The sequence below is a fragment of the Poecile atricapillus genome, chromosome 20 (assembly GCF_030490865.1).
Source record: "Poecile atricapillus isolate bPoeAtr1 chromosome 20, bPoeAtr1.hap1, whole genome shotgun sequence".
Taxonomy (NCBI): Eukaryota; Metazoa; Chordata; class Aves; order Passeriformes; family Paridae; genus Poecile; species Poecile atricapillus.
This window is the reverse complement of record NC_081268.1, coordinates 11,076,027-11,103,412: the sequence shown is the minus strand read 5'-3', so window position 1 is coordinate 11,103,412 and position 27,386 is coordinate 11,076,027. Positions and strand designations below refer to the sequence as shown.

Here is a 27,386-nt window from a genome sequence, read left to right as displayed (position 1 = left end):
TCATTGCTTGTCCATCTAAAGGCGAAGCAGGAGGTTTGAGAAAGGGATTAAATGCAATCCAGAAAAGATCTAAAGATCTCTCTGTGGTAATCCCTGGTACAGTTGCACTGTAGAGGATGGCAGATGAGTGCCTTAGAAGGTGAGGTGGTGCAGTGGGCAGCATGGAGAGCCAAGAATAGGCAGGTATTTTTCCCATAGAAACTTGAGAAGAGTCAGCCTGGAAAGGCAGAAAGGCAGTGGGAATGATGCTGTGCTGAGCCTCAAGGACAGGACTGGGTTCTCCTGTGGCATAATCAGCAGCAAAGGGGAGTAATTTTTTCACAAAAATTAATATATTAATGTCTTGGAATAGACTGACACTGATTTTCCAGGGTAAAGTGCTTAATGAATTGAAGTGAGGACATAAACCCCTGCAAACAGACTCACAGATTGAACAAAGCAGTCCTGCAGAGAAGCCCTGCTCCACAGTGATGGGCACTGCCAGGGTGAGGGTGACTCTCTGTGCCCCTATTTAGACATTTTCTTCTCCAGACTCTGATGCCAGTCACTGCTTCGGGGACAGCACTGGAGCTTGTGCCGTGTGGGGCAGAACCTGTGCAATGGCGTGGCGCATCAGGGCTGGGGGCTCCTGCACCACAAGCCCTGGGCAAAGACTTAGCCCCCTGAGCACCTCTGCACCCCAATACCACAGTGACGGGCAGGAAGTTATGCAGAAGGTCTAGTCTGCTGCGTGTGCTGTGTATCAGCTGTGAGTGGCAGGAAAAGTTCCTTGCTTCAAAACATATTGAGAAGTAAGGCAGGCGTGTGGAGCCTCAGCTCACACCCTCAGTGTGGGGGTGTGACCCTCAGCCTGCAACCCAGCTGCTCTAGGAGCCGTGTCCTCCAGCCTCCTCTCCTTATTATTTTGTTCACTGTTGTATCCCACCGTGTAAGCAAGCTGTAAATGTCTTTCTCAGAGGAAGGAGCCCAACCTCCTTTGGCTCGCTGCTCCCTATACAAATGCATCACATTATTCACTTGTGACCATATTGAAAACAGCCTCAGTACACATCTGGGCTCCTCAGGGCTGTCACAAAGTTTTTGCGATGATTAAAAGCAGGAATACAGCCACAGCTGTTAATCATTGTAGATGAGAGGTTCTTGGAGTTTTTCTGTATCTCGGGATGTCACGTCCTGATCCCACGTCCCACTGAATCCATCTAAGGGCAAAGCCCCAGGGCGGGGGCAGCATGGGGTTGAGCCTGGGGTCAAGGACCACGCCCGGAGGGGTAGATGGAGCTGATCCCAGGGACATAGGCTGTGCCCAGGGAGGAGGGACAGGATTGAGCTGAGCCCTCCCGGTAACGGTGATGCTCGAGGAACAAAGCTGATTCTGGGGCCGGGGCGGTGCCTGAGGGGCCGGGCTGGGGCTGATCCCGGGCAAAAGAACCGTGCCTGGGGGAGGCAGATCGGTCTGGTCCCGGGGCAGGAAGATCTGAGTCCGTGTCGGGGGCAGCCGCAGGACTCACAGGCCGGGGCCGCCCGGCGCAGTGCCACGGAGCCCGGTGTCCCGCCCGGGTGGGCCGGGGCGGCGGTGACTCAGCCGGGAGAGGCGGGCGAGGAGGAGGCGGGGTTGGAGGAGCGGCAGGAGCCGCCGCCGCTGCCGAGCCGCTCACCTGCCCGGCTCCGCCATGGCCCGCCGTCTGGCCGCCCTGCTTCTGCTCCTGGCCCTCGGCTGCTTACTGGGCATCCTCCTCCTCCTCCTCGGCTCCAGAGACACGCGGGGCCCGCCGGGCTTCAAGGTGAACAGAGGGGCGCGGGGGCACTGAGCGCGGAGTGGCGGCGGGTACCGGGAGGTCCTAGGCTGCCAGGGGCTGGGGGAGTCGCCGTGGGCACCTCGGCGTATGGCATTCCCGGTGTGCAGGATCACCGGGGCGGGAGAGAAGCCGGCATCAGAGGATCCCCAGCGTCACGGGAGGCGCCGGGACTGAGAGGTCCCTCATCTGCGGGGAGGGTCGCAGGGAGCATCCCCCGCCGGGTGCGCAGGGATGGAGCTGCCCCACTAGCGAGAACTGTTGTGTGGCACCTCCGCTGCGGGACCCCCGGCTGCGGGGCCCTCTGCCGCCCATCCCTTGTGCCTTAGGGCGTGCGTTTTGGGAGGGGAATCTGTTGGACACACCGAAAGACAGAAGCCCCCCAGGCCAGAACAGCCGAGTCAGTGCCTGCTGCTGCGGCTCTGCCTGGGCCAGGGCTCCCCTGCACACCCCAGCATCTCCGTGGCCTCCACTGCATTGCCTGAGCCAGTGCTGCTGGGTGACAAAGGCACTTTCCTTTGAATACAAGCTGCTTTTTTTTTCTTTCTTTTTCATTGTAAATTCAGATGATGAAAGAAGTTCCAGAACAATTTCTTGTTGGCCAAGTACTCCTTTTGTAGGCCAAGTCTTTTGTTTTAGAATAATTCCAGGCTCTTATCCTGAAAAATAGTTCATCTAAAACCCCTTTTCTCATCCCAAGCAATTTACTTGGAAACTTTCTGAGCCAGCCTGCATGCCAGATGTGCTGCTGCCTTCTCTCTGGGCTTGTCATATGTAATGAAGACTAGAATGAGAAGACGAGCTGGCTTAGCTAAGATGACCCTTTTTGTTCGTAGTATTACTACCAATTATTAACTCCTTCTCTGTGACGCCTTTCTTTGCCACCTGTCGCCACATGCTGGGACATCTTGGGCAGTGCCCTGAGCTGGTTTCAAAGTGGATTTTATCTCTTAAAACATAGAGGAATTAGATCGGTACGGAGACCCCCATATGTAGTACTTGAATCAGCTTGGAAAGCCTTTCTTCTTTCTGGTTCCAAGATGGACCTTTGGTTTTAAACCAAATTAATTCCCAGAAACTTTTCTTCTTGTGCTTTTTTTGCTGCTTTTTCGCTTTCTGAGTGGTAGAACCTTCTAGTCTGCAGGCAGTGCTGCAGTTTGGGGCCAAGCATCCCTGATCACCTGCTCTGTCCTGACCCTGCTCTGCACAAGGCTTGGCCCAGGGACTCAGGGTTCCTGGACATGCCAAGTGCTGTAAGGTCCAGCATGGTGTGTGCTCTGGTGTCCATTAGTGTCTGTTCCCATGGGGCTGGTACCAGGAAGGTGCTGAGGAGTTGCTTTCACACAAAGCTCAGTAGTGTTTTGAGAATGCAGAACTTTGTGTTATTTTAACTCAGCCCAAAAGATGCCCACATGGTTTAGAGTTCGGTCCTGCTATGGGAGACCCTAGACACATCTTCCAACAGCCTGGACAAGATGTGGTCCTTGCTGAGTCAGTCCACATTAGCTGCTGGATAGTGCTGTTCACTGCTGAGCTACAGCTCCACATCTTCCCTTTCCAGCTCCTTTGCTTGGCATATCGCCCTAAAACCGCCCTGAATTAGTAATCTTGCTGCTGAGGGCTGATCCTTCCCTCATGGATCCACAGTGGAGCTCACGGCCTGACTGTCCTGAGCTGCTGCCTGCTCTTCACAGCCCTTTTCTTTCTTCTTTTGGCAAACGTTATCTCTGGCAATTTCTAAATCTTGTGGCTGCTGTGGCTACTGCAGCAGGAAGGAAACCTGTCGCAACTCACTGCAAACCTGGGTGCTACATGACTGCACCACCCTTGAGAGAGGCAGAATGGTGGGGGGACAGGGATGAGACCCTCATGTGACATGGGGCAGACAGGAGAGCCTGTGGGATGGAGGATTGAGTCCTGGGCATAGCCAGGCACAGTGCAAGGCAGCAGCACACGGGAAATTCTCAATGTCCCCATCTGCCTCCTCTCCTGGGCAGAGCCATACACTGATCAGGAGCCCCAGGCCCTACCCATAGCCTTTGGGAATGTCACTGTCCTCTCTGCCCCCTCTGCAGGGGCTTTAGGATTGAGCAGACCTGACTGGGACTGGGCTGAGTGATGTTGCATTGGGGCAGAGCCCTTGGGACCATGGGTGACCCAGGAGGCAGCAGAGATAGAGCTGGCATTGAAAAACTGTCCCAGTGTGGGGTCACAGTGGGGACCCCTCTATGTCCCCCCCTCCTGCAGCATCACCAGGGTCTGATCAGGGGGCTCTATTAGAAAAATCCTTGTGCTATCAGGAGATGCTGGTGTTGGGGGCTGTCCCACATGCACAAAGCCCTGCCAAAGCCCTGGGTGCCAGCAGGCAAGCATACTGAGGCTTTTTTCCTCCCTCCTGGAGCTTCCCATCTGTAGGGCCCCTGGAGCCCACCTGCCCATGCCCATGGCTAAGCCATGACTCAGACCCACACGGCAGCACACTCTGCTCTGGGAAATGCAGTGCCTCCAACACCCAAGCCCAGGGTATGGGCAGGGACAGAAGCTAAGAGTGGGACAGGATCTGGGGCCAGGGGCTGGCACCACTGTGCACCTCTGTAGGTGACCCCATTCGTGATTTCTGTAGGAATGCTGGAGACATGGGGTACCCCCAGGACTGAAGGAGACAGCATTCCTTCATCACTGGGAACATACTAGACTGCCCAAGTCTGCCTTGGTGCCTTCATGCACCATGTGCATGATTCCCACCCCTGCTTACCACTGCAAGGTGAGGACATCTTCTCCACAGGGACAGGCTGTGTTGCCAAATCCTGTGCCCCCCAGGAGGGGCTGGCACGAGGCTGTGGTGGCTCCTCTCATGCCGGGGTGGCTGTGGGGTGAGCTGTGGCAGCAGTTGGCCAGGCACTCTCTGCAGTGGCAGTGCCATTGTGTTGCAGCACCTTACCTCAGCCAGGCCAAGCTCTGCTGCCACTACTTCCAAGGCCAGGGGACCCATGGGATGCCTCTCACCCACCAGTCCACACCTGGTGGCAATGTGCTGGGGGTCCAAGAAAAGAGACCCCCACCCTGACCCACAGGTGTTGGCAGCAAAGGGCACTAGGATGTGCCTACATGGGGCAGCCAGTTCTGCATCCTGCCCCAGCAGTGCCACTGTCACCACAACATGTCACCTCTGCATGGGGCTTGCCCTGAGTGTAGGCTCCATGCTGCCTCTCACTGCCTGCACTTCCCTAGGCATGCACATGGCGTAAGTGCCCACACACACCCATGTGCACACACCTGGCACACCTGTGTGCATGTACACCTGATCTGTGCACACCCATGTGCAAGCATCCCCACAGACCTACCTCCACACCTAAATTTGCACACACCTTTCTATGTCCATGTGCACACACACAAACATCTGCATTCCTGCAGCATGTACACCATATGCACACATCCATGCACATGTGCACATACATGTGTGCACCTCTCTACATGTGCAACTCCACTCCAGGTATGTACCCCATGAATGCACCCTGGTACCAGCTCTCCGTGGGGTGGGAAGTGGGGTACAGCCAAGCCAGCCCTGCTGAGGGCAGGAAGAAACCCAGGGAACCAGTCTTCCTCCTGTCACGGAGGTGGGTCTCCTCCTGCTCACTCTGGAGCCAGCTGGGTGGGCATGTCCCTTCCTGCCATGCGGTGAGTCTGGTGTCCCCAGCATCCCCCTCCCAGGCTGACCCCATTCCTGGTGGGAAGCACCAAGTATCTCTGGTACTGGAAGTCATCCCCATTGTCTCATACTCCAGTATCTCTTAGCCCTTGCCACCATGTAGATATCCCTGTCTCCAACCTTGTCCCTCTCTGTGGACTTCAGCTCCTCCATGGCATCTCTGGGCCAGAGACAACTCCCAGGGTCTTCGCTGTGCTCAGCCCCAGGTTTGGGGATGACCTATCAATGCTTTCCCTTTGGGGACAGCCTTGTCACTCTAATCCTGCTAATGTCACTCCAGGTGATGCTTGGGTTAATGTGGTGCCTTGTGAGCAAATTGGAGACATCTGCATGGTGGCTACAGGGTACTTGGGCACATGTGCCACCAAGGTGGACAGAGGGGTCCCCTGGGGCTGGACCCTCCTCAGAGTCCCCTGTGGGTGGTCAGTGACTGCTCATCTGGGAACCCAGGGTGGGCAGGCAAGGCAGAGGTTGCTCTGGTAAGAATGGACTGGGGTGTGACACGCTGGGCAGAGAGGATGTTGAGAGCCCTCTAAGCCCACCCTGAGCACTCACCCCAGCGCCCAGCCCAGGAGGCTGGGGAGGGGTGTGGGGGGAGTTGTCAGCTTCCTTCCTCTCTGCAGTGTTTGTCAGGAGCTGAAGCTGCTCCACTGCTCCAGCCTGGGCACAGAGGGGGATTCTCTGCTGGCTTGCAGCTTTTGGCCCAGGGCATGAGCAAATCACTGGGTGAGTCTGTGAGAGTCACCCATGTGAAATGGTCCCCTGAGGGAGCAGGAGGTACCACTGGTGCAGGGCCATAGGTTCACGGTGTAATTGGGACTTCCTATAAATGGGGACCTCAGGTGTCCCTGCGTCTGCCCTGACACTTCTTGTGTCACTTCAGTTGCCTGAGTTGAAAACCAGGTGATAGGGACAGAGGTGGCATGGGGCACCCATGGCAGGCAGGGCTGGGGAGGCTTCCAGAGCCAGGCAGGGAGAGGACCTGCCTACTCCAGCCTTTGGCTCTATCAAGTCTGGGCAGGGCAGGAGCCGACAGAGACTCACTGGAGGTTTAAGCCTTAGATGGCTTCACCCCAGATATGTTCAGTTGGGGTGGTGCTGCACCCTGCCTTGCTTTCCCCCGTACTCACAGCCCTGAGGGGGCTCAGCGGGGCCCGGCATGGGCAGGCCCAAGACCATGGGCAGCAGGGGTCAGGCACAGGGGTCCGCCCAAGGGTGCTGCAGGGAGCACGTACGGAGCTGGGTAACCTTGTTTGGCAGGAGGAGCCGGGTTATTTATAGCCAGAGAATGGCCAAGCCATACAAGGGCAGGAGGGATGAGGGGCCTGGCTGCCCTTCTTTGGCCAAGAGCATCCCAAGGAGCCATTTCAGGTGTTCCTCCCCACCACCAGTCCCAGGGACCTGCTAGTATGGCTCAGCAGGCAGCCAAGAGTGATGGTAACCTGCAGTGGGGGAAGAGCCCCCTGAGCTGCACTCAAGGGAATCCCCTTACCCAAGAAGCTGGAGTCCCTGTGCTGTTCCAAATAGTATCCCAGAATGGCCAGTGTCACAGTCCTAGTCACATCCCAGGGACTGCCCTGTTTGGGCAGGTGTGGGCCTGGCAGTGCCAGGCTGCAGTGCAAAGCCTGCCTCTGCCAGATGATGCTCCGGAGCTGCTGGGCACCGATAGGGTAGGAGTGGTTGTGCACTGAGACCCAGTGTCTTCCCTTGGGAAGGACTGGAGCAGCCAGGGGACCTAAAGCCTCCAGGCCTGACTCACTGCCTTCCCCCTGCAGTACGGCATCGTGCTGGACGCTGGGTCCTCCCACACCGCTATGTTCATCTACAAGTGGCCTGCAGACAAGGAGAATGACACCGGGGTGGTCAGCGAGCACAGCATGTGTGATGTGGAGGGTAAGGGTTGGCCCTAGCCTGGGGCTGGGGGCTGGTAGTGGTGTCTGTTGCATGCCTGTGGCAGGGCAGCATGGTGTGACTGCCCCTGCCATGCCCAGCTGCCTCCCTCTGTATTCACTGGTGTAATAATGTGCTCTAAAGGGTTCAGCTCTATTCCTAAAATGTCTCCCAACACCCCCCAAGGCTTGCAGCCATGCATGCTTGTGGTTTATCTTTTCCTGGCAAGTACTGAACCACCAGGGAACAATCCAGCTCCCTGCCTAGGCCAGTGAGGAGCCAGGGTCAGTTTTTCACTCTCCATTTATCAACCTTTCCCAGACTGTCAGCCAGCAAGGGATGCAGTGTGGGCAGGGAGATGTGGCTGGACCCTGGATGGCTTCATGCCCACAGAAAACTGCCTTTCAGACAGCCTTGATGGGGAAAAGCTGCTCACCAGGCATCTTCCCACTGAGCATCATCCCCTCACCAGCAGGGAGCAATGCTGTTTCCTCTTCACAGGTCCTGGCATCTCCAGCTACAGCTCAAACCCTCTGGCGGCTGGAACAAGCCTGGAGCACTGCCTGAACCTGGCCCTGAAAGATGTGCCCAAGGAGAAGCACGCCAGCACCCCGCTTTACCTGGGTGCCACGGCTGGCATGCGCCTGCTCAAGTGAGTGCTCAGGGGGGCCCTGTCGTGCCACTCTGACATGCCAGCTTGCCACGCACAGCAGGCACGGAGGTGGTGAGGGATGGCTGAAGTGTTGCCCCTTTGCTGGGCAAAGCTCTTCAGCATCCAGCGGCCCAGTGCTGTGTTCCCTTCAGAAGTGGTCCTATCTTTCAGAGCAGGATATGCACTGCAGGGCACAGCCAGCACAGTGCTAGTGGAAAGAGGCTGGTGGGGGGTCAGCACCAGGAAAACCCACACAGACTTTGGATGTTAGGAGGAAAATCCTTTGCACCCACTGCCAGCCTGATGGGAAACGGTGAGAATAATCACCCCTCAAAAACCACACGGGGGGAGGAGTTGTGCTCCTCTCACTCAGCCCAGGCAGGATGGACCCCATTGTCCATCCTAGCAGGAGGGAACACACTTCATTCCTGTTACCTGCCTCCTCCAGCGGAGATAAAGGAAATTAGCAGGTGGTTTTTCAGGATGTGCCTATGGGTAGCCAGGCAAGAGCTCACCTCTCTCCTGGGCCCTACTATGGCAGACCTGTCACTCTGCCCTCTCACTTGGCCCACAGCATTGCAGACCCACAGGTGTCAGACGCTGTCCTCAGAGCTGTAGCAGCCACGCTGAAGACGTACCCCTTTGATTTCCGGGGAGCAAAGATCCTGTCAGGGGAAGAGGAAGGGGTCTTTGGCTGGGTCACTGCAAACTATCTCCTGGAGAACTTCATCAAGGTGGGCAGGGGATAGTGACATTCAGTGGGATGGCTGTGGTGGCTGGGCAGATCATCATACACTTATTCCTTCTCTTGTCCTCCCTGGCTCAGCGTGGATGGCTTGGAGAATGGATCCAGCCTCAGAAGAGGACCCTGGGGGCCATGGACTTTGGGGGCGCTTCCACACAGATCACTTTTGAAACCAGGGACACAATTGAAAACCCCAGAAATGAGGTGATACTGAAGCTGTATGGCCAGGCATACAAAGTGTACACACACAGCTTTCTCTGCTATGGGAGGGACCAGGTCCTCAAGAGGCTCCTCTCTAAGCTCCTCCAGGTACAGTATGTGCTTTGATGTGGATGCTGGCTGTCACGACCCCACAGTTGCCCCCCTCACCCTGGTGTTTACCCTCAGCCCTGGACCAGCTGAACACCTTTACTAGCCAACTTGGGTTTTGCCCCCAACCCTCTCCTGTCTTCCCAGGGTTTTTGCCCACCATTCCATTATATGATGCAGCCCTTGGCTAAGAGCCAAGACACCCCAAGCCATTTTGAGACATTTTTGGCAGCTGCTGTGTGACTCACTGCTCAAGCTCCAGGGGAGCTGTGGCTATGGCACAGCTCATGCACCCTATGTGTCCCTCCTCTGGCAGGCTGAGAGCTACCAGGAAATTGTCTCCTATCCCTGCTGGCCTATGGGCTACAACAGGAGCCTATTGCTGAGCAGCATCTATGACAGCCCCTGCACGGAGAAGGAGAGGCCAAGCCTTGCCCTCAACACCACTGTTACCTTGGTCGGCACCGGGAATGGGAACCTCTGTTCTCTGCATGTCAGCAAGCTCTTTGACTTCACCAACTGCTCTTTTTCCCGCTGCTCCTTTGATGGTGTTTTCCAGCCGAAGGTTTCAGGAGACTTCATTGTAAGTCCCGGCATGGAGGAGGGTGGTGACACAGCTGCTGGCTGGGCAGGTTGTCCCCAGCATATTGTGGCAGCAAAGCCAGACCCCCAGCTCTGTAACAGTGGTTGCTGGTGCCCACCACACTGGCCAGAGTGTCAGCTCATGGTGAGAGAGTTTGCTCCGAGTCCCACAACTGCTTCTTTCCCCTCCATCAGGCCTTCTCTGCCTTCTTCTACACGGTGGACTTCATCCAGACTGTGATGAGAAGACCCGTGCACCTGCCCAGTGATCTGAAGGATGCTGCAGAGACCATCTGTGCCACCAGCTGGAGTGAGGTAGGCTCCCTGGGCATTGTGGAAAGGAGGGGGCTGCTTCATGTGGGGTAGCACCCGGCTTTGAGAGAAGCCCTTGGAGGTCACTGGGCTTCCTGGCACCAATGGAGTAGGGGTAAGGCAATTGATGGTTCCCATATCGGACTGAGAGGAGGCTCAGATGGGTATGGGCAGCCTTGGCCTCACAGATGTAACCACCCTGAGCTTCAGGCCACAGACACAAACCTGGCCATGGCTGGCTTGACCCCTCTTCTTTTTCCCTCTGTGCATACCACCCAGCTGCTCCAGAAAGCCCCCAAGCTGGAGAAGAGGCTGCCAGATTACTGCGCTGTCAGCGCATTTGTGTATTTGCTCACCACCAAAGGCTACAGCTTCAACAACCACTCCTTCACCAACATAGCCTTCCAGAAGAAGGTAGGTAGCATCCCCATCCCATGCCATCTCTTTGGAGTTAGGCCAAAGAACACTGCAGGAGAAATAATGCAAAATGGAAAAAGAGCCAAGCAGAAGCAAGGAAGAGCTCAGTGAACAGGGGCAGGATGGAACTCTCAGGTTTTAGAGGGATCTCCTGGGGGATGGAAACAAATGACCTGAGCTGGCTGTGGGGTGGTCATGGGGTCAGGTCCTCTAGCCCTTCCTTAGCCCTCAAGACACCAGCCATCCCAAAAAATGCTTTGCTGAGGCTTTTTGGGAAGTTACCTCAGGGCAGGATGATACTTTTGTATGCATATGCCATGGGCTGTGCAAGGAGATCAGGACTGGCCTGAGCACACAAGGTTTACTCGCAGGGGATGAGCCCAGTTCAGCACAGGATGGTCACTGCTCTGTCCCTGGGCTGGCTGGACCTGTGGGCAAGCAGAGACTCAGGGGGCTGTGGGCGCCCCCACACTCTTCTCCCTTGGGCTGACACTGAGGCGATTCCTGAATGGTCTAGAGCACAAGTCTTATGAGGAACAGCTGAGGGAGCTGGTGGGGCTCAGCCTGGAGAAAGGGAGGCTCAAGGGGGACCTCCTCACTCTCTACAACACCCTGACAGGAGATTGTACCCAGGTGGGGGGGGATGGTCTCTTCTCACAGGTAACATGTGACAGGATGAAGAGATGGCCTCAAGTTGTGGCAGGGGAAGTTTCTGTTAGATTTTAGGAGAAATTCCTTAATGGAAAGTGTGGTCAGGCATTGGAACAGGCTGCCCACAGATGTGGTAGTTACCATCCCTGGAGGGATTTAAAACGTGCAGATGTGGCACTTGGGGACATGGTTTAGTGGTGGCCTTGGCAGTGCTGGTGTTACAGGTTAGACTCCATGATCTTAGATGTCTTTTCCAACTTCAATGATTCCATCATTCTATGATTTTGAGGTCTCCTGAGGCCCATGCAGCTGGACTGGCTGGCTGGTGACCATGCCATGCTGTTTCCACAGGCAGGAGAAACCTCCATTGGCTGGGCCCTGGGCTACATGCTGAATCTCACCAACATGATCCCGGCAGAAAAGCCCTCCTCCCACAAAAGCATGTTGTACAACTACTGGGTCATCCTCATCCTGCTCTTTGTGGTCACCACCCTGACATCCCTGGTGACTGCCATCTGCCTGCTCCGGCACAGCAAGTCCAGCATAATCTGATGGCAGGGACAGGGTGGGCCATAGCTGCAGGACCAGCACCATCCTACCTGCTGGAGGCTCCACAGTCTGAATGCTTGGTATGTGGCAAGTGCTCAATGTCCTCCTCCAAGGCCTGACACCGTCCCAGAAGGAAAGCTGTCCCCTTTTGCCCTCCCCTTGCCCTCAAGCTGCAGGCAATGAAGGACAGGAGAGGATCACTGGCCCTGTGGGAGAAGGGTTTTTCCCAGCACTACTCAGGGATGGACCCTGGAGCAGGCTTGGGAATGGGACATTCAGAGCTAGGACATCTTTTTGCCACCAGAGCTGAGCTGAACTGGGCCAATGAGCCCAAGCAACGACAGGATTCATTCTCATGTGTATGTGTATGAATGGGGAATATTACTTACACTAGTCCTCATAGCTGACATCACTAGCCTGTCCCCAGAACATCAGCCCTGCCCCCTGGGGAACTCTGGGCATCACCTGAAGCCCGTGGTGTCTTTCTGGCTGACACACAAACCCCACTGACCTTCCCAAAGGCAAGGTCTTGGCCTTGACCATTTGCCTCAGCTTTGGGTAAGGACTTGGCAACAATTATATGTGGGAAGATGGCAGCTTCCAGGTCCCACTTCAACAACCAGACATGGTGCCTTCACTATCCCCATGGTTCCTATGCCAGACTTGCCTCTGCCACAGCCAGAGACTCCTGCACACCCCAGTTCCTGCAGCTCTGTGGTGCATGGCTATGCTGGCACAGAGCTGATGGGCTCCCACAATGTGGGGCTTTGCTCTGCACTGGGATTTGAGCCTGGCATCACCCCACACCAGGCAGCTAGGAGGATTCACCTTCATTTCCAATTGAGTAACAGGGATGTACAAACATGAAGGTTTGGTTTTGTTTGTTTTGAGTTTTTTTAATAATCTGAAATAAACCTTTGTAACCACTGCTATGGCTCAGTGGCTTGTGATCAGCAACAGGCAGTTCAGCCTGGCAGTCCCATGAGGACAGAGTCCCTCAGCCACATGTCTGGCTCGAAGATCATGCCCGAAGAGCTCAGCCCTTGCAGCCCATCCAGTACTGAGACACCAGCAGGGCTCTGTGCACTCTACCAGCCTGGAGGCAACCTCAAATAGACCAAGGTGGGCTGGAAGTCTCACTCCAGATGCACGTCCACCTGGAGGTGGAGGAACTCCAGCCAGCCACAGTTGCCAAGCTCATGTTTCCCCAGTGCTGGAGGTGCAGTCACCCCAAAGCTGGGAGCAGGCAATTCAAGCTGTCCCTCACTGCCACAGCCCCCAGCAAAACAACCTGCCAGCAGCCTTCACCGACAGGGCCCAGCACTGGCGCTCAAGGGCGGCAGCAAAGCAGCTCACGTTTGCTGCTGCAGTCACTGGCCATTCAGAGGCACCAGGACACACACTGCGGTTCTCGGCAGCTGCATGGGACTGGTCCCAGCCTTCAATCCTTTGGGAAGCCTCCCCCTACCTTGCACGTTCCACAAACACTGGAGAGAACTGGCTGTAGGGAGCTGCAGTTCTCACTGCCCTCTTTGCTCCTGCTGACTGCACCAACTCCACTCTGTGGGTTTGCTAACTTCCCAACACCCTTCCCTGCTCCAGCTGAACTCCTGGAATGCCATGCTTTAATTAACACACCTGTTCCCTGCAGCACTTTGCTTTCAGCTTTCCACTGGCTGCTCCCCATCTCTCTGCACAGGGCAAACCTGATTCCAGTTCAGATGATGCTGTGAATCCCCAAGCCCAGTTTCCTCCCCAAGCTCTTCATCTCCTCAGCTCAGGGACTCCCTCCTCTGGTGAGGTTCAGGGCCTATCTATCACAAGGAAAAGGCACTTGTTCCTGAAGATGAAACCCTGCTCCAAGAACCCGGGCAGCTCCCAAAATTCAGGCTGAGTTTTCTCTTCAGCTGCAGCTGAATCAGAGCTGGACATCCACCAAGAGCAGACAATTTACCTAGTCAAGACTTGGAGTCTGACATGGAAAACCCCCACATGGCGCACTGTGTGCATGGCATTCTACACAGTACCTTTACCTTGCTGAGTAGTTATGGATCTGGATGGGCAATCTGGGACTAGCCAATGTCAGGTGAGCACTGCAGAGAGGGGCCCTGAGCACACGGTCACCCCTGTTGTAGAGGAACAAAACACCCCAGAGGCCACCCAGCTGTGAGGCTCAACTCGGGCCTATTCAGGTAAGTATGAAAAACCTTGCTGCTGCAGTGAAGGGACAGGGGGACTGGCTGGGATTAGGAAACATAGGGGACACAGCAACAGCTCTGCCCTCACAACTTTGCCCAAACCTGTCAATGCCTGCAGCCGTTTCAGAGCAATCTAGGTGCTGACTGTGACAGCCATCACCACAGAGGGACCAAAGCAATCTGCTCCAGCATTCACTGCAGAGGTTGCCTCAGGTCAGCATTCATGACCTGCTCTGTCCTTCACCTCATCGACAACGAGTGCCTTCAGCTCTCAACTTTTATTGTACCTGCAGTGCAATGTGCAGAGGCCATGGGACAGGCAGCAGCAATCCCTGAGGTATCTCCACCATGCTCTCACTGCAGGATCAAGTCCTCTGAGCTTTCCAGCAGTGTCACCACGCCTACCACCCTCACAGGCAGCATGGGCAGCATCAGGTTGGACAGGCAGGAGGGAGTGAAGCAGGACATGGGCACGGAATGCTGTGCTCTGCTGGCTACTCCACCACGTCACCGTACCTGTTCCTCTTCACCAGTGCTGCGATGCTATCCCTGTCCTCTGCACAGGGGAGGTTTTCTGCAACAAGAAAGTACAAGTTCCCTGGACCTTCAAGCACCCACCCTGGTAAGTTTGCCAAGGGTGGGAAAAGAACCACAGAGCCTTGGTGAAGCACATTAAGCCTCTTCAAGTTGGCCTAGCTTTAGGAGCTCACGTGTGGGAGAGAGGAGTGAGCAGAACTGTCCAGCAGCACTTGTCTTGATGCCCCTCCAGTTCTGCCACCCTACTGAGCAGCAAATCCCTCCACACCTCAGCTGCTCTCTCCATCCCTTACCTACTCCTTCCTCCAGCAAATGAGCCTTTTGTGCTGGCTTTCATGAATACCCAAAGCAGACGGGGCAGGAGGCGGCAGCAAGTGCACCCAGCCCACATCACCAGCCCTGCTGAGGAACCCACTGTGCCAGGTGCACAGAGGGATGGGAGAGGCATGAAACCAGGTAAGGAGCTCCACCCACCATGGGTGCTCCTGGCTCCCACCCCTTGGCTGCAGGGTGCCGGGGTGAGATTTTGGCAATGACAGTCACCAGCTTACAAGACAGGAACAGCAAAATAATTATTGCAACAGAGAAGAACCAGGCATGACAAGCTCAGGGAAAGCACTAGGAAGATATGACTGTACCTGCGGGCTGACCAGTCACGGCGAGCTCTTGTGGGGACTTGCCTGTCTCCAGGTAAATCCAAAAGTTGGAACATTTCTGCGTCTCAGCTCTGGTTACCACGTAGCTTCCGAGGGACCCTGCAGCTGGAGCGGCCGAAGTGCTCCTGGGAGCGCCAGCAGCACCTGTCTGCTGCCGCGAACCCTCCTGAGCCCTGGGGGCCGGGGCACAGGGAGGTGGCTGGAGCCAGAGACGAACCCCCATAACAGTGGCAAACACCCCCCTACCGCTCGGGCTGGGTACTTACCCGCAGCCAGCAGCAGGCTCCACTGCGGGCCGTACGGCAGCTTCTGCCGCGCCAGCTTCTGCACTGCGAAGGCGGCCCCGCTGCCTGCAGAGACGGGGGCCGGGGTTACCGGACGTTCCCGCTGCCCCCGGGGGAGCGGCCAAGGACATCCCGGGGAATGCCGGAGTGGCTGGACCGGCCTATACCTGCCAGGAAGGTGCCGATGCCCTTCATGAAGGCGTGAGACTGGCAGGCCGCGTACTGCTGCAGCGCCTGCGAGGATGCGTCAGCGCGGGGGCCGGAAGCCCACCCGACCCCCTCAGCCTCAGCCCCTCCAGGCCCCCCAGCCCGTCCCCCGCGCGGCGCACCGGGTGCTTGGCGGCCACATCATCCTCCACCCGCCGCACACCGAGGTTCACCATGGCGGAGCTGCCGGGCCCAGCCCTGGGCAGGATACGGCGCTCCCGCCCCCCCTTTGTACCCGCCCCTTCCACCCCCCTTTCCGACGCTGTCATGGAGGAACCGGTAGGGCCTTTTCATTTGCTCCGAGCCGAGACTGGCCGATTCCTCTGCTACTGCGGACCCGACGGCACTGTCTTGTGAGAGCGGGGCGGGAGAAGGAGCAGGTGGGGAGCGGACACGGAGCCGCGCGGGGGCCCTTACCTGAGCTGCTTCCTCCCGCAGTGTGACCGACGCGATGGAGGTCTGGGCCGGGGAGCTCGGTGGCTGCCCGGTGCGCGGCTGTGTATGTACCGGGGGACAGGGGGCGGTGGGACAGCCCGGGGTTGAGACCTGGGGTGCCGGCGGGGCAGAGATGGATCTGGACCTAGGCTAGGCCGTGTTGGACACGTTCTTCTCCTCCTCTCCCTCTGCAGCGGTGCTCGCCGGAGGAGCGCGGCGCGATGCTCAGGTCGGTGCCGCCGCCTTGGGACCTCCCCCGTCACGGGCACCCTCTCGCCCCGTGCTCCCCCCACCCTAGGCCCCACCTCGCCCGGGGCTCCTTCTCTCTCCCGCTCCCCTCACCCCCGCTCCCCGCAGGGCCGCCCTGGGTCATGGGGCCGCCGCGCTGAGCCTGGGTCCGGATTCGGCCATGCTGCGGCTGCCGGAGGAGCCGCGGTGCCCGGCCCTGGCCCTCGCCCAGCTGCCCGCCGCCGAGGCGCGCAGCCAGTTGCAGGCGCTGATCTTCGGCATGGCCGGCTGCATCGAGAGCCTGGAGAGGCGCCTGGAAGGTCCGTGGTGAGTTTAGAAGAAGGGAGAGCTAGCAGCTCCTGCCACCTTCATGGGATCACCCCCACCTAAAGTGCCCTAGGCCCCCCAGTTCAGCTGCAGCAGGAGAGGGCTTCACCCCAGGTGGTTTATTCTCACCAGTCCCAGTAGGCCAGCAGAAGAGCTGCTGCCCATCACTTCCCCGTTCAGGCTGGCCCGTTCTCAGAGCTGGCCAGGGTCTGCATCAGACCCCCGCAGGCAGAAGAGACCCTGCCTGCGCCCAGAGGGCACAGTGGTATGTCTCTTTGTGGAAACACAGCCCTGTCCTCATGGCCACCATCCATCCAGCACCACACCAGCATCCCAAATGTGGGAGTCAGCTTACAGACATCTTTGTTTGAGGGGTCTGGGAAGATTTTAGAGCAGCAGTAGTCTGGATGGAAGTGCTGAGAGGAAAATGGGGCTCAGGTTGACTGTGGAGGGAGCTTGCTGTGGAGGCTTGAAGTGCTGCATGCAGAATTGGGGAGTGTTGTCGCAAGCTTTGGCTCTGGCTCCTGTCTCAGTAGCAGTGGAGACGTTACCATCTTCCTGCAGCCCTGAGAAGAACACTGTCCGGAGCCAGCAGCTCTTCCTGCCAGGTAGGCACTGCCAGGGACACCTGCCCTGCTCCCACAGTCTTTTGTCTTCTCCTCCCTGGAAGCTGCTGGTCCCTGTATCCACGTGCTCTTCAGGACACTCTGAGTGCCCTTGACTGTGGCTGCTGGCAGCCACCCGTTGTCCTGGTGCTCTTCTGTCAGAGCAGGGGCAGTGCTTAATATGATGGCTCTCAGAGTGTCTGGGATGCTCAGGTCAAAGGCTGGGCATTGCCAACCTCAGAAGGAGGGCAGACTTTGCTGTGCTTCCAGGCTGGAGGCTGTGGCGGATCCATGGTTCCTTTTGGGAGGAGGCCAAGTTTGGCCCTTTCTTGCCCTCTGTGGCTGCTGGTCCTGCCAGGCTGGGCTCCCAGAGGCTCCCCCTGGTCCTGGAGGGACTGGGAGGGCTGCCAGAGCTCCTGGGTAACTTGTAATCTGTGTACTGCCTGTTCATGACTGAGGTAGACCCCAGCCCCAGGAAGAGTAGTGCTTCTGGCTCAGCTTTGCCAGCCAAAAGGAAGGTCCATGGGGAGTCTCTCATTAACCCTGGTTTCAAAAGGTCAGTGCTGGGGCTGGGTACTGCTCACTGGGTACCCTGTGGGCTCTGCTCCAAAGCTATGGTAGCAACGGGGCTCGGGGCTCTGATCTCCTTTCAGCAAGAGGGCGCCATCTGGAGTGAATTTCGAGGACTCGTGATGTTCTGTACCCCGATGACAGCCCTTTGGACCCTATGTCTGAACAAGGAGGTGTCCCTGTTGTTCCAGACCTGCTGGGCTCTTTGACCCAGGGAGACAACAGAGCCAGCAGCCACCTCTCAGCTGGGGTGGTGGCAGGACCTTTGGGGAGGACAAATGGAGCAGAGGGGACACCAGCATGGTGGGGTTTTCCCCTGCAGCTCTTCCCTGCTGGCAGGGAAGGTGCTGACCTCACTTACCATGAACTGGTGGAGTTTGTATAGAGCCTTGATACCATGGAATGGAAACATTACCTGTGCTTTGCTTCTTCCCAGTAAAGGTGTTTTTAGCCAGCTGGTCTCTGGGTGTGTCTCTCCATTCTGCCTCTCCCTTTCTTGGGAAGCTTTGAGCCTGTTTCAGCTGAACCTGGGTGTCTGGGCCTCAGAGAAGTTCCCTTCTCTGCCAGCTTTTTGCAAATGGGCTGATGGGTGTGTGGTTAGAACCTGGCCAACCCCTCTGGAGAGCTGTGAGGGTGGGCTCTGCCTTGCTGCACACTGGGAGAGGATGAGGATGTCAGTACAAAGCCTTGTAAGGGAGGAGCTGCTGGGGTGGTCACTCCAGACTCACACTGGTCTTGCTTGCAAAGCTTTTATTGATTTCCAGGAGCTCTGAAGCTTAGCCTGGGCTTTCCTTGCTTCACAACCCCCAAGTCTGTTGAGAGCTTCCTAATAGAGATTTTTGGGGGGAACTGACCTCTGCCCATTGCCTGTGCCATCCCTCTCCAGCTCCATTCCTAGGTCTCTATGGGTGTGCCAGGTCCCCTCACCTGGTGCAGGTGTGAGGGCACCCTGTGGTGCCTGCTGCCCAGGTGGGTGGCATAGCGTGCCTATGCAAGTGGCTGCAGGGTAGCTTGTTGTGTCCACCTCTGCCCCTGCCCTCAGCTGGGCACAGCTTTGGCACCGATGGTGCCCCTGGCTGTGTCCCCTTGTCCTCATCCTGATGCTCGAGGGACCACAGAGCTTGTCCTGGTTGTGAGGAAGGGTGGGTGGCACAAGAAGGGCTCAGTGAACTGCAGATTGCTGCCAGCACCTGGGTGCCAGTGGAGGGAATTTGGGTGCGAGTGACACAGCTCTCCTGAGCCCCTGCAGGCAGGCAGGGGCAGGGTGGGCGCTGACTTTCTGCCTGACCACAGTCTTGGCCCTGCACCCACTAGGGCACGTGCCCGGCTCACTGCAGTGCCCGGACAACGGAACGATAGGCTTGTATAATCTCCTGGCTATTGGGGCAGGTGTATTTGAACTCCTTAGTTTCACTGGCACTGTTGAGGTACCGCCACACACCCTGCAGGTCCTTGGGGATCCCAAAGCGGCGGTAGTGCTGGCACACGACCTGCAGGCACAAATGGGGGAGACTTGCCTGACACTGGGCCAAGGTCTCTACCACCAGGGAAGGCACCAGTTAGGAAGGGTGGCAGGGAGCCAGGAACATCCCTGGCACTGCAAATTTGAGGGCTGGCACTTATGAGGGGATGCAGAGAGGAGTGGGATCTGTCGGAGGGCCTTGTGCTAGGCAGGCTCCTCGGGAGAGGGATGCTGGGGAGCACAGAACTGAGAGAACTTGCTTACAGCAAGCACCAAGAGGAAAGTGAGGGCATGGGGATGCCAGGGAAAGGGGAAAGGCATGGTACTGGTATGCCAGTGGCTTACCTGAACGATGTTGAGCTTGGGCAGCAGGTTGCAGTCGGCAAGTGTGAGGTGGTCTCCATCAAGGAAATGGCGCTGGGAGGCCCGGAGGTGTGGGTCCTGGGCCAGCTCATGCTCCAGAGGGGCGCTCAGGTACTCATCCAGCTTCAGCAAGGCGCGCAGCAGGCTGCGCTGCAATGCTGCAAGGAGGGCGGTAAGGTCATAGTACAGCCCTGCTCCGAGCATGGGGCCCCTGCTCTGCTGCGGCCTACTGCCAGCCCCTCCCTGTGTCCAGGCAGCACCTGTCAGCCTCTTCCCACTTGGCTCAGGCTAGCACCTGCCTCTGCCCTCCCACAGAGAGCTGGCACAGCCATGCTGGCCTTTGTAGGAAGGGCAGTGCCTGGACAGACCTGACTGTGGACTGGGTGGGGGGACTGGGAAAGCTCAGTGTGACTAGGCTAGGCTTTGCGGTGTGGCACCCAAGAGGTTGCATGGGGCACTCCCCCAGCCACTCCTCACCCTCATCCTGTGCAGGTACCGGGTTCTTGATGAAGACAGAAAACTTATGGAAAATGTCATTCCCAGCCAGGCTTGACTCCGGGTAATGCGGGACCAGACTGGGGCACCTGTGGGGGCATGGGCACAGCTGAGGCAGGTAGCAGAGGCTGACAGGCTCATCTGCATCCCTCAGCTTGTCCTGCCCTTCTCTGGGGGGCCACTTCCTCCTCTCAAGGCAGCACCAGCCACTGACATGGGGGGGCCCAGCTGGTCCTCCAGAAACTCCTCAATGGTGATGGTGTCAGTCTTGGGCTCGCCATTGTAGAGAAGGACAGGCAGCTGGGCACCTGGTGCAAAGTCCTTCAGCACATCCAGCGCCCTGTGGGAGATGGGTACACCACTGATGCCTGGCATGTCCAGGGTTCTGCAGGGCCCTCTGTGTGCGTGTGTGCGTGTCTGTGTGTGTGTGTGTCTGTGTGTGTCTGTGTCTGTGTTCATATTGTGCACACATGTCCCAAGCAAAGGGAGTTCTGGGGCATCAGTGCAAAAGATGGTGCACTCAGGCCCCTCCTGCCTCACTGTGTGCCCAGGGAAATACCTGCCAACCTCCCCCAGCACCAATGGTCACCTGGGGAGGTACAAAAACCTCCATGCATCCCATAGTGCCCACCCTTCACATCCCTTCCCAAAGTGTTGGGGACTTACCAACCCCCCACTCTGCACGTGATCCTGGCCCCAGGGTTGGCACCCCTCGGGAGGGGACGGCCACTCACCTCTTCACATCCACAGTGGTGAGGGTGAAGGGCACCCCTTTGAGCAGCAGCACCATGAAGAGCCGCTGGCAGAAGGGGCAGTGCCCCACGCTCTCCCCATCCTCGCTTGCCTGTGGGCACAGAAGGAGAGCTAAGCTGTCCTTTCACCCTGGCATGGCCCGAGTGGGGGCAGCCCCAACGGGTACAGGGTGAAAATGATAAGGCACATGCCCCAGCCCAGCCTGGCAAGCTGTCCTGCAGTCCATGGTACCTGCTATGCCAGGCAGGCCACCAGCTCCTGGCCTTTGCCAGCTCACAGAGCTTCAATGCCACACTCCATAGCAGCCATATGGCACAGCAGGTGCTGGCCCTAGCACCCTCTGAGGACAAGGACCTCCAGGCTGCTCCAGCCTCAGTGTCGAGGGGCAAGGGCTTAAGAGCAGTAGTGGCAGCAGGGGTGGCAGTGGCAGGGGACAGTCCAGCAGCAGAGATGTGCCAGAGGAAGATGACAGCAGTATTTGTGGCCCTGTCAACCCCCGCCACAATCCCAGGTGAGCCCTGTCCTGCCTGCACAGCCAGACCGTACCAGCCAGGCAGCGGCTGGGAAGGGCCTGGAAGGGGCAGAGAGATGCTGTGGTGCCCTACTGCAGGGCCCTACTTTCAGGGGGGAACCTGGTACAACCTCCCCAAGTTTAGCCTCCACAGACCCCGTGCTTGCAGGGCAGGAATCAGCAAACAGTTCGCCCTGGAGAAGAGCCTGAGCTGCCTGCTGTCTGTCTCCCCACCTCCCTGCTGCCCAGTGCCTGCCCCACTTCCTGTTGTCAGCCCCATTGTCTACCCGGTGCCTGACCCCCTGCCCACTGTCTGCCTCCCTGCCTGCCTAGTGCACCACATCTGGGCACTGCAGTGGGCAGGGGCAGCCCAGCCACCCCCCACTGCAATGCTGCCAGGGTTGGTTGCCAGGGCTACCCACTGGCCTGGGGCACCGACCTCAGGACCCCCCTCACCTTGATGAAGAGCTGGATTTGGGGTTTCTCAGCCATGCTGTGTGTCTGCTCCTGCTCCTGCTGCACTGATGGCTGCACCCTGAGTGCCCCAGCTGAAACCACGGCCCCTCCCAGCCCACATTCCTGCTCGGGGTGCACCCACACCCACCCATGCCTGGCCCCACGGCAAAGACAGGACGCCCTGCCACTGGGCCCCGCCACCGTGGCTGCTGCCAACCCCAGGCCAGTAAGGGCAGCTGGTGACATTGCCAGCTGCTGCCAACTCCTGCCTGTACCCCCAGCCACCCCACACTGCCTGAATGATTACAAGCACTGGGCATAGACCTGTGTTGTGCCCAGCACTCCTTGCCCCTAGCAGGATCCTGCATCCCCACCCTGGGCACTGCCACTCTCCTCCTCCAGGCCCTCCCAGGCACCCAGCCCTGCCATTCCCCCCATGCCCAGCTACAAAGCCTCAATGGATCCAGTTTATTTTTTATTTAAAACAATCATTATTTTCATCTTATTTTTGTTTGGTAGCAATATACAAGCAGCTCCAAGACGTCCCCACCCCCAGGGGCCCCATGCCTCGGGCTGAGTATAGCAGCAGTAGCACTGGCGCTATGCCCACGGCTGGTGGCCAAGGACGTGCAGGGAGAGGCAAGGCCGGAAGCGGGGCCAAAGTCAATGAAGTGAACAGCGTTAAGGCAGCAGCCACCCCTGCCCTGGGGCGCTACCTTCCCCACTCGCTGCTGGAGTGACTCTAGCAGCGACTGTGCCCAGACAGCCCTAAGCCCAGGGCAGGGAGGCCACTGTGGCCACCCAGGCTGTGTGGGCACCTCCACTGACCCTCAGAAGTCATGGGGATGACAGCATGGTGGGCAGGGGGAAAGACTGGGTGGACAGGGAAGACATTTTGTGACTGGGTTGCCAGTGCCCTTCTGGAGCCTGGAACAAAAGTGTAGTGTGGCAGGTATCGGGCAAGGATAAAGCCCAGAGCACAAAAGCACTGCCCACCCTGGCGTGCCCCAGGGTGCCACCAAGATAACAGCTGGGGACTCAAAGATGACACTATCCCCTCTCCCTGATGGCAAAGGGCAAACTTTGAGCTGGCTCATCCCCCAGCATCCCCTGGGGAAGGCAGAGTATGGCCAGCATAGGAGCAGGAGCATGCCCCTCTGTGCCCTCCAACCCATCCCAGATCCAGCCAGTTTCCCATATGCCATTTAAAAAAAATATGGTCTGGAAAATCTGAAAATAGAGCTTCCCCCAGATTTCCCCCTATTGAAAATACTGTATATTGTATCACAATCTATAGCAGATGGTCTATGGGGCTGATGGGACCAGAGGGCACGGGGACAGTTGAGGTCAGGCCCTACTCCTGCGTCCAAGTGGGACCAGAGCCAGCCTCTCCCCACCTCCTGTGGCAGCCAGCTGAGGTCCCTGGTGCTGCTCAGGGCCTCCAGCCAAGCCCATGCCAAGGAGGCAGAGAGGGCATCAGAACACACAGGGCAGATGGACCATAGGTCCTCCCCAGGAAGGTGCATGACCGCCCTGGGAAGTTGCCAAAGACTGTTCCAGCCAGCAGTGGCGGGGTCAGGGTCAGCATCACAGGCCCCGCTACCACCCCACCTCTGGGCACAGTTGCAGCTTCTTGAGAACTGCAGGCACCAGCCATAGTCCCTGTGGCTGACAAGGCAGCAGGACCCTCTGCAAAAAGGAGGGGCACTGCTGGCTGAGGAGGTGCCCACTCTGGCCAGTGACACTGCCAGTCCCACTACTGCAGCACATCCTTCCCTCCCCACCACCTCAGGCACCACTGCCAGGCTGCACCGGCACCCACCCAGACTGTCCCACCCTCGTACCTTAAGGCCACTCCACCACCAGCTTCCAAAGCCATCTTGGGGTGCTGCAACCCCTCTTCCAGTACCACCAGTGACCCAACAATAAGAACCTAGTGCAGGTGGTTCCTGTACAGGGTTGGACACTGAGGAACAAGTGCCAGCGCAAAAGTGACGTGGAAGGGGACACAGCAGAAAGCTGGCAGAGCTGCAGCAATGCCCTGTGATAGGGGAAGCAAGGGGTGAGGGCAGGCAGGAGGCAGGGTGAGAGACTTGAGGGTGAGGGACATGATCAAGGGCAGAGGGGAGGAATAGCTGGTGCCAGCATGTGAAATACCCTGTGAAATACCCCTCTGCCCCCCCCCATGTGCCTCTGCAATGGCACTGCTGCCTGGGGACAAAGCCAGTGCCCAAGGCCAGGCAGGGCTGGGGTGAACAGACCCCGGGATGAGCAGGATGTACCAGTGGGGCCAAGACCCCCAGTGACATTCCACTGGTGACAGAAATCGGTTGTGGGTGGAACACCAGAGCACCTGCCCCTGTGGTGCCCAGGGCAGCATCAGCCAGGCGTGATGTGGAAGCAGCCATCCTTCTTCTAGCTACATGGGGCCAGGCCTGGGGCGGTACCCACAGCCAAGGGTCCCTAGAGTGAGTGCAACACGGGTGTCCAAAGGCACCGCTCACAGGCCTGTGTGTCTCTGCCCCAAAGTGAGTGGGGCTGGCAGTGCTGGCATCAAGCCATGTCCTTTCCTTCACAGTCTCCATCCACAGCATGTTGAGGACCATGCTCCTGGCACCATGCAGTGATGCTGCTCTGGAGCTGAAGGGGGCAAAAGCCATCCCAGTGGTGGCTTCTGAGGTCTATCCAGGCATTGCTGTACCCAGTGTGTCCTCCCTGGCATGTGGCTCCGGCTGTGGCAACTCCACTCCACAGGGCAAAGGGAGGGGAGACGCCAAAAGGGTCTGGTGGCTTGACAACATGGTTGTCCCTGGGGTCTCAGCACAGCGTATCCGTGTTGAAGGAGAGTTGAGCCTGAGCGGGGAGACAGGCAGGGCTCAGGGGCTGCCCACTTAGCCAGCACACCCAGGGCAACTGGGGCCAGAGTCTGGCATAGGTGGCAGAGCAGACAGCTCTCCAAGAGAGTCCCCACCCCTCCTGGGCCCAGCCCTGGCTCCATTGTGCCACCTTTGTGGTGTCACAGCACCCAGTCCCGGGGCCCATGGCACAGACACAGGTGGGACTACCTGTCTTCCACAGGAACATCCAGATATGGGGACAACCTCTCACCCTCTCCTCCTCAAAGCTGATGAGGCCTTCGTCATCAGTCTCCAGGTCCTCCTGCTCCTCCACCACAAGGGCCCGCAGCTCAGTGGGGACAGTGCGGGGCCGCAGCAGGCTCAGCACGCGCTCCAGGGGTGACTGCAGGACACAGCTGGGGCTAGTCTCCTGCTGCTCCAGGTTGTCGCTTTGCTTCTTGGCAAAATTCACAAACACCTGAGGAGGAAGAGGCAGGAGACTCAGGTATCTGAGTATCAGGCATCTCCATCCTATGCTTGCCAGGTGAGGAGCCAGTGCATCCTGCCATGCAGTGGCTGCCACCATGTTCCCCATCTCGCTCAAACCTCTGCCCCAAAGTCGGATTCTGCCTAGCACTTTGTCACTCCCTGGGGACAAGCATCCAGCTGCCTATGCTGTCTCCAGTCTTACATTGTCCAGTGTGGTTTGGCTAACAGAGTAGTCTTCAATGCCCAGCACATCCACCACCTGCTCCATCTTGCTGAAGACCTGTGCCAGTGAGATCTGGTCCGACTTCAGCTGGTACTGGGCCTTGGTGTGATGACGCTCCTGGGGGGGTGGTCATAGAGGGGGCACTGAGCCCTCACTCCCAGACTCCCTCCCATCACCCCATGAAGGCTGCTTGTGCCCTGATGTGGGGGCTGGCAGGGGACAGCATAGCCACCACGGGCAGCTCACCTTGAGGACAGCCTCAGGGAAGTTACGGTTGAAGAACCTCACCACCTCCTTGACATTGAGGCTGGACTTGGTGCGCACTGTGATCATGTAGCCATCACCAAACCTGCACAGGAACAAGGCACCCCATGAGGACCTGTCCGTTCATCTGCACCCCCATGACCCTATGGAAGGGGACAATGCTCTCAGGCCGCCACTACTGGACACCAGGCCACTGGCAGAGCACTTCAATGACCCTATTCCCTGCCCACCTCTGAAGCAGCACCCACACAGAGGCGGTATTATGTCATGGATCCCACACTGTCACCCAGCCATGGGGATCCAGCCCCGCCCTAGCCAGCAGCACACACAGGCTGCCTGTGTGCCTCATGCAGGCATAATGAGCTCCTGCCAGGCTCTTACCTGTTCTTCAGGTGCTGAATGCTGCCGAGACACTTGAGCCGCCCATTCACCATGATGGCCAGGCGGGTGCAGAGGGCCTCACACTCCTCCATGCTGAGGTGACAAGGGAGGGTTCAGCGGGGGGCATCAGAGGACAATGCCAGGGCTATGGTGGGGGTAGGTGGAGAGCTGGGCCTCCCAGGCCATCACCCAAGTGCTTTGGCCCCACCAGCAGGGATGAGAGAAGGCAGCAGAAGGTGTCCCAGGCTCCTCCTCCCCCTACCAAATGCCATTCCCTGGGGACCAGGGAGCCTTCCTCCCTCCCACACAGCACCCCAGGTGCTTGGAGGCATCATGGGCTAACAGAACCCCCCTGGACCTGTGAGACGTGAGCACCACGGAGCGACCAGTTTTGATGACATCCAGGATGAGGTTCCAGAGGAAGCGCCGTGCCTTGGGGTCCATCCCTGTGGTTGGCTCATCCTGGGGATAGACAGCACCCTCAGACATGCCAGCCCTGGGAGGCACCCTACCACTCCCTTTCTGTCCTGAGTCCAACTCAGACCACTATCCCACAATCCAGGAAATGAGTGGTGTGTGGTGAAGCAGGGGGTGGGCACCTCCCACCTGGGGTCATTTTTCTACCCTCAGGGCGCACCAGGAAGATGAAGGCTGGGTATCCGATGAGTGCGATGGCTGTGGATAGCTTCCTCTTGTTGCCCCCGCTGTAGGTGCTGGCAGGCTTGTCTGCGTACTTGGTCAACTCCAGCTTCTTCAGTGCCCACTTGACCACCTGCAAGGCGTGTGGAACTGCTGTCATCCTGCCAAGGCCATGGGGTTGGCCGAGCAGGCAGGAGTCCCTGGCATGTCAGCTGCCAAGGGGACTACAAGCCATGTGCCAATCAGGGGAGCCTCATAGATGCCCCTGGCACAGCCATGAGCACTGGTGGGGACAGGTGAGTGCATGTGCCTGGCTCTGGCAGCCCATGTGGGCCCACTGCCAGGGAGGCACTGTCACAATAGCAGCAGCACTAGCTCAGTCGCTGTTGCCCAGTGAGATGCCATGCTTGTGGCACAGCACCAGGCCTTGGATGCTGACATGTGCTTGCCCAGGGCCCTACCCGCTCCTCATCTTTCCAGGGGATGCCACGCAGGCGGGTGTAGAGCTCCAGGTGCTCCTGGGCCGTCAGTTCATCAAAGAGCGCGTCGAACTGGGGGCAGTAGCCCAAGCTCTGCTGGACCTGCAGGAGCTCCTTCAGGATGCTGTGGGAAAGGACTGAAGGTTTGCGGGAAGAAGGAATTCTTTTTGTGAGGACTGCTGCTGAGCCCCCTTTCACCCGCCTTTACATTGGAGCATCTTCCCTGAGGAAAAACTCCAATGGGCAGCCCCAGCACAGGGCCACTGTCTCTTGCCCCACACCCCAGGTTGATGGTCACCCAGGACACAAGGCTGCAGAGTTGCACTGGGACACGCAAGTTCACTCACGCTGCTTCATCCTGGGAGCCCTCCAACCCCA

At 58.0% G+C, this 27,386-nt stretch overlaps 5 protein-coding genes across 15 annotated transcripts in view; 2 read left to right on the top strand and 3 right to left on the bottom strand.

The window, feature by feature from the left end:
• The first annotated feature begins 1,520 nt into the window (after window positions 1-1,520).
• ENTPD2 (ectonucleoside triphosphate diphosphohydrolase 2) lies at window positions 1,521-12,537 on the top strand. Its single transcript, XM_058853527.1, has 9 exons — window positions 1,521-1,781; window positions 7,278-7,395; window positions 7,894-8,044; window positions 8,619-8,778; window positions 8,871-9,098; window positions 9,415-9,681; window positions 9,876-9,995; window positions 10,272-10,406; window positions 11,412-12,537. Exons 1-9 carry the CDS (start codon window positions 1,671-1,673, stop codon window positions 11,610-11,612), a joined length of 1,491 nt encoding a protein of 496 aa, XP_058709510.1. The 5' UTR covers window positions 1,521-1,670; the 3' UTR covers window positions 11,613-12,537.
• A 1,533-nt stretch (window positions 12,538-14,070) lies between these two features.
• TMEM141 (transmembrane protein 141) lies at window positions 14,071-15,713 on the bottom strand. Of its 3 annotated transcripts, XM_058853535.1 has the most exons (5): window positions 15,614-15,689; window positions 15,452-15,518; window positions 15,267-15,350; window positions 14,983-15,105; window positions 14,071-14,381 (listed from the first exon to the last, which is right to left on the bottom strand). In XM_058853535.1, the coding sequence occupies exons 1-5, from the start codon at window positions 15,665-15,667 to the stop codon at window positions 14,302-14,304; spliced, it is 408 nt and encodes a 135-aa protein (XP_058709518.1). In that variant the 5' UTR covers window positions 15,668-15,689; the 3' UTR covers window positions 14,071-14,301. The 3 variants fall into 3 exon arrangements, with proteins under 3 accessions (XP_058709518.1, XP_058709520.1, XP_058709519.1); XM_058853537.1 differs by lacking the exon at window positions 15,452-15,518 and having other exon boundaries at window positions 15,267-15,451; window positions 15,614-15,713; XM_058853536.1 differs by lacking the exon at window positions 15,452-15,518 and having other exon boundaries at window positions 14,983-15,148; window positions 15,614-15,707.
• On the top strand, window positions 15,666-18,105 carry PAXX (PAXX non-homologous end joining factor). 7 transcript variants are annotated; one of them, XM_058853531.1, is made up of 7 exons: window positions 15,666-15,844; window positions 15,930-15,990; window positions 16,121-16,155; window positions 16,284-16,474; window positions 17,046-17,089; window positions 17,549-17,642; window positions 17,740-18,105. In XM_058853531.1, the coding sequence occupies exons 1-7, from the start codon at window positions 15,666-15,668 to the stop codon at window positions 17,760-17,762; spliced, it is 627 nt and encodes a 208-aa protein (XP_058709514.1). In that variant the 3' UTR covers window positions 17,763-18,105. The 7 variants fall into 7 exon arrangements, 6 of the variants coding, with proteins under 6 accessions (XP_058709514.1, XP_058709512.1, XP_058709511.1 ...); XM_058853529.1 differs by having other exon boundaries at window positions 17,018-17,089; XM_058853528.1 differs by having other exon boundaries at window positions 17,015-17,089.
• Window positions 18,106-18,298: 193 nt separating this feature from the next.
• Window positions 18,299-22,078, bottom strand: CLIC3 (chloride intracellular channel 3). Of its 2 annotated transcripts, XM_058853389.1 has the most exons (6): window positions 21,697-22,078; window positions 20,711-20,820; window positions 20,191-20,316; window positions 19,959-20,065; window positions 19,464-19,639; window positions 18,300-19,146 (listed from the first exon to the last, which is right to left on the bottom strand). In XM_058853389.1, the coding sequence occupies exons 1-6, from the start codon at window positions 21,940-21,942 to the stop codon at window positions 18,985-18,987; spliced, it is 927 nt and encodes a 308-aa protein (XP_058709372.1). In that variant the 5' UTR covers window positions 21,943-22,078; the 3' UTR covers window positions 18,300-18,984. The 2 variants fall into 2 exon arrangements, with proteins under 2 accessions (XP_058709373.1, XP_058709372.1); XM_058853390.1 differs by lacking the exon at window positions 20,191-20,316 and having other exon boundaries at window positions 18,299-19,146.
• Window positions 22,079-22,158: 80 nt separating this feature from the next.
• ABCA2 (ATP binding cassette subfamily A member 2) overlaps window positions 22,159-27,386 on the bottom strand; it is a 34,218-nt gene continuing 28,990 nt past the window's right edge. For both annotated transcript variants that reach the window (XM_058853387.1, XM_058853388.1), the window contains exons 42-49: window positions 26,991-27,132; window positions 26,528-26,662; window positions 26,249-26,352; window positions 25,891-25,983; window positions 25,492-25,594; window positions 25,225-25,362; window positions 24,805-25,011; window positions 22,159-24,549 (exon numbers count right to left, since the gene is read on the bottom strand). In XM_058853387.1, the coding sequence (XP_058709370.1) occupies window positions 24,514-24,549; window positions 24,805-25,011; window positions 25,225-25,362; window positions 25,492-25,594; window positions 25,891-25,983; window positions 26,249-26,352; window positions 26,528-26,662; window positions 26,991-27,132 (958 nt within the window). In that variant the 3' untranslated portion in view covers window positions 22,159-24,513. The remainder of the gene's footprint in view (window positions 24,550-24,804; window positions 25,012-25,224; window positions 25,363-25,491; window positions 25,595-25,890; window positions 25,984-26,248; window positions 26,353-26,527; window positions 26,663-26,990; window positions 27,133-27,386) is intronic.

Coding starts and splice junctions, on each gene's coding strand:
- PAXX (XM_058853528.1), top strand. CDS start 15,666: ATGGCGGAGCTGCCGGGCCCAGCCCTGGGCAGGATACGGCGCTCCCGC. Junction 16,475..17,014: donor CCTGGAGAGGCGCCTGGAAG/GTCCGTGGTGAG, acceptor CTCCTGTCTCAG/TAGCAGTGGAGACGTTACCA. Junction 17,090..17,548: donor CCAGCAGCTCTTCCTGCCAG/GTAGGCACTGCC, acceptor TGACTGAGGTAG/ACCCCAGCCCCAGGAAGAGT.
- TMEM141 (XM_058853537.1), bottom strand. CDS start 15,636: ATGATGTGGCCGCCAAGCACCCG. Junction 15,452..15,613: donor ATGTGGCCGCCAAGCACCCG/GTGCGCCGCGCG, acceptor CCTTCCTGGCAG/GTATAGGCCGGTCCAGCCAC. Junction 14,382..14,982: donor CGTGACTGGTCAGCCCGCAG/GTACAGTCATAT, acceptor TTCTTGTTGCAG/AAAACCTCCCCTGTGCAGAG.
- CLIC3 (XM_058853389.1), bottom strand. CDS start 21,942: ATGTCACCAGCTGCCCTTACTGGCCTGGGGTTGGCAGCAGCCACGGTG. Junction 20,821..21,696: donor AAATCCAGCTCTTCATCAAG/GTGAGGGGGGTC, acceptor CTGTGCCCACAG/GCAAGCGAGGATGGGGAGAG. Junction 19,147..19,463: donor CCAAGCTCAACATCGTTCAG/GTAAGCCACTGG, acceptor TTGTGCCTGCAG/GTCGTGTGCCAGCACTACCG.
- ENTPD2 (XM_058853527.1), top strand. CDS start 1,671: ATGGCCCGCCGTCTGGCCGCCCTGCTTCTGCTCCTGGCCCTCGGCTGC. Junction 7,396..7,893: donor CAGCATGTGTGATGTGGAGG/GTAAGGGTTGGC, acceptor TCCTCTTCACAG/GTCCTGGCATCTCCAGCTAC. Junction 9,996..10,271: donor GTGCCACCAGCTGGAGTGAG/GTAGGCTCCCTG, acceptor CATACCACCCAG/CTGCTCCAGAAAGCCCCCAA.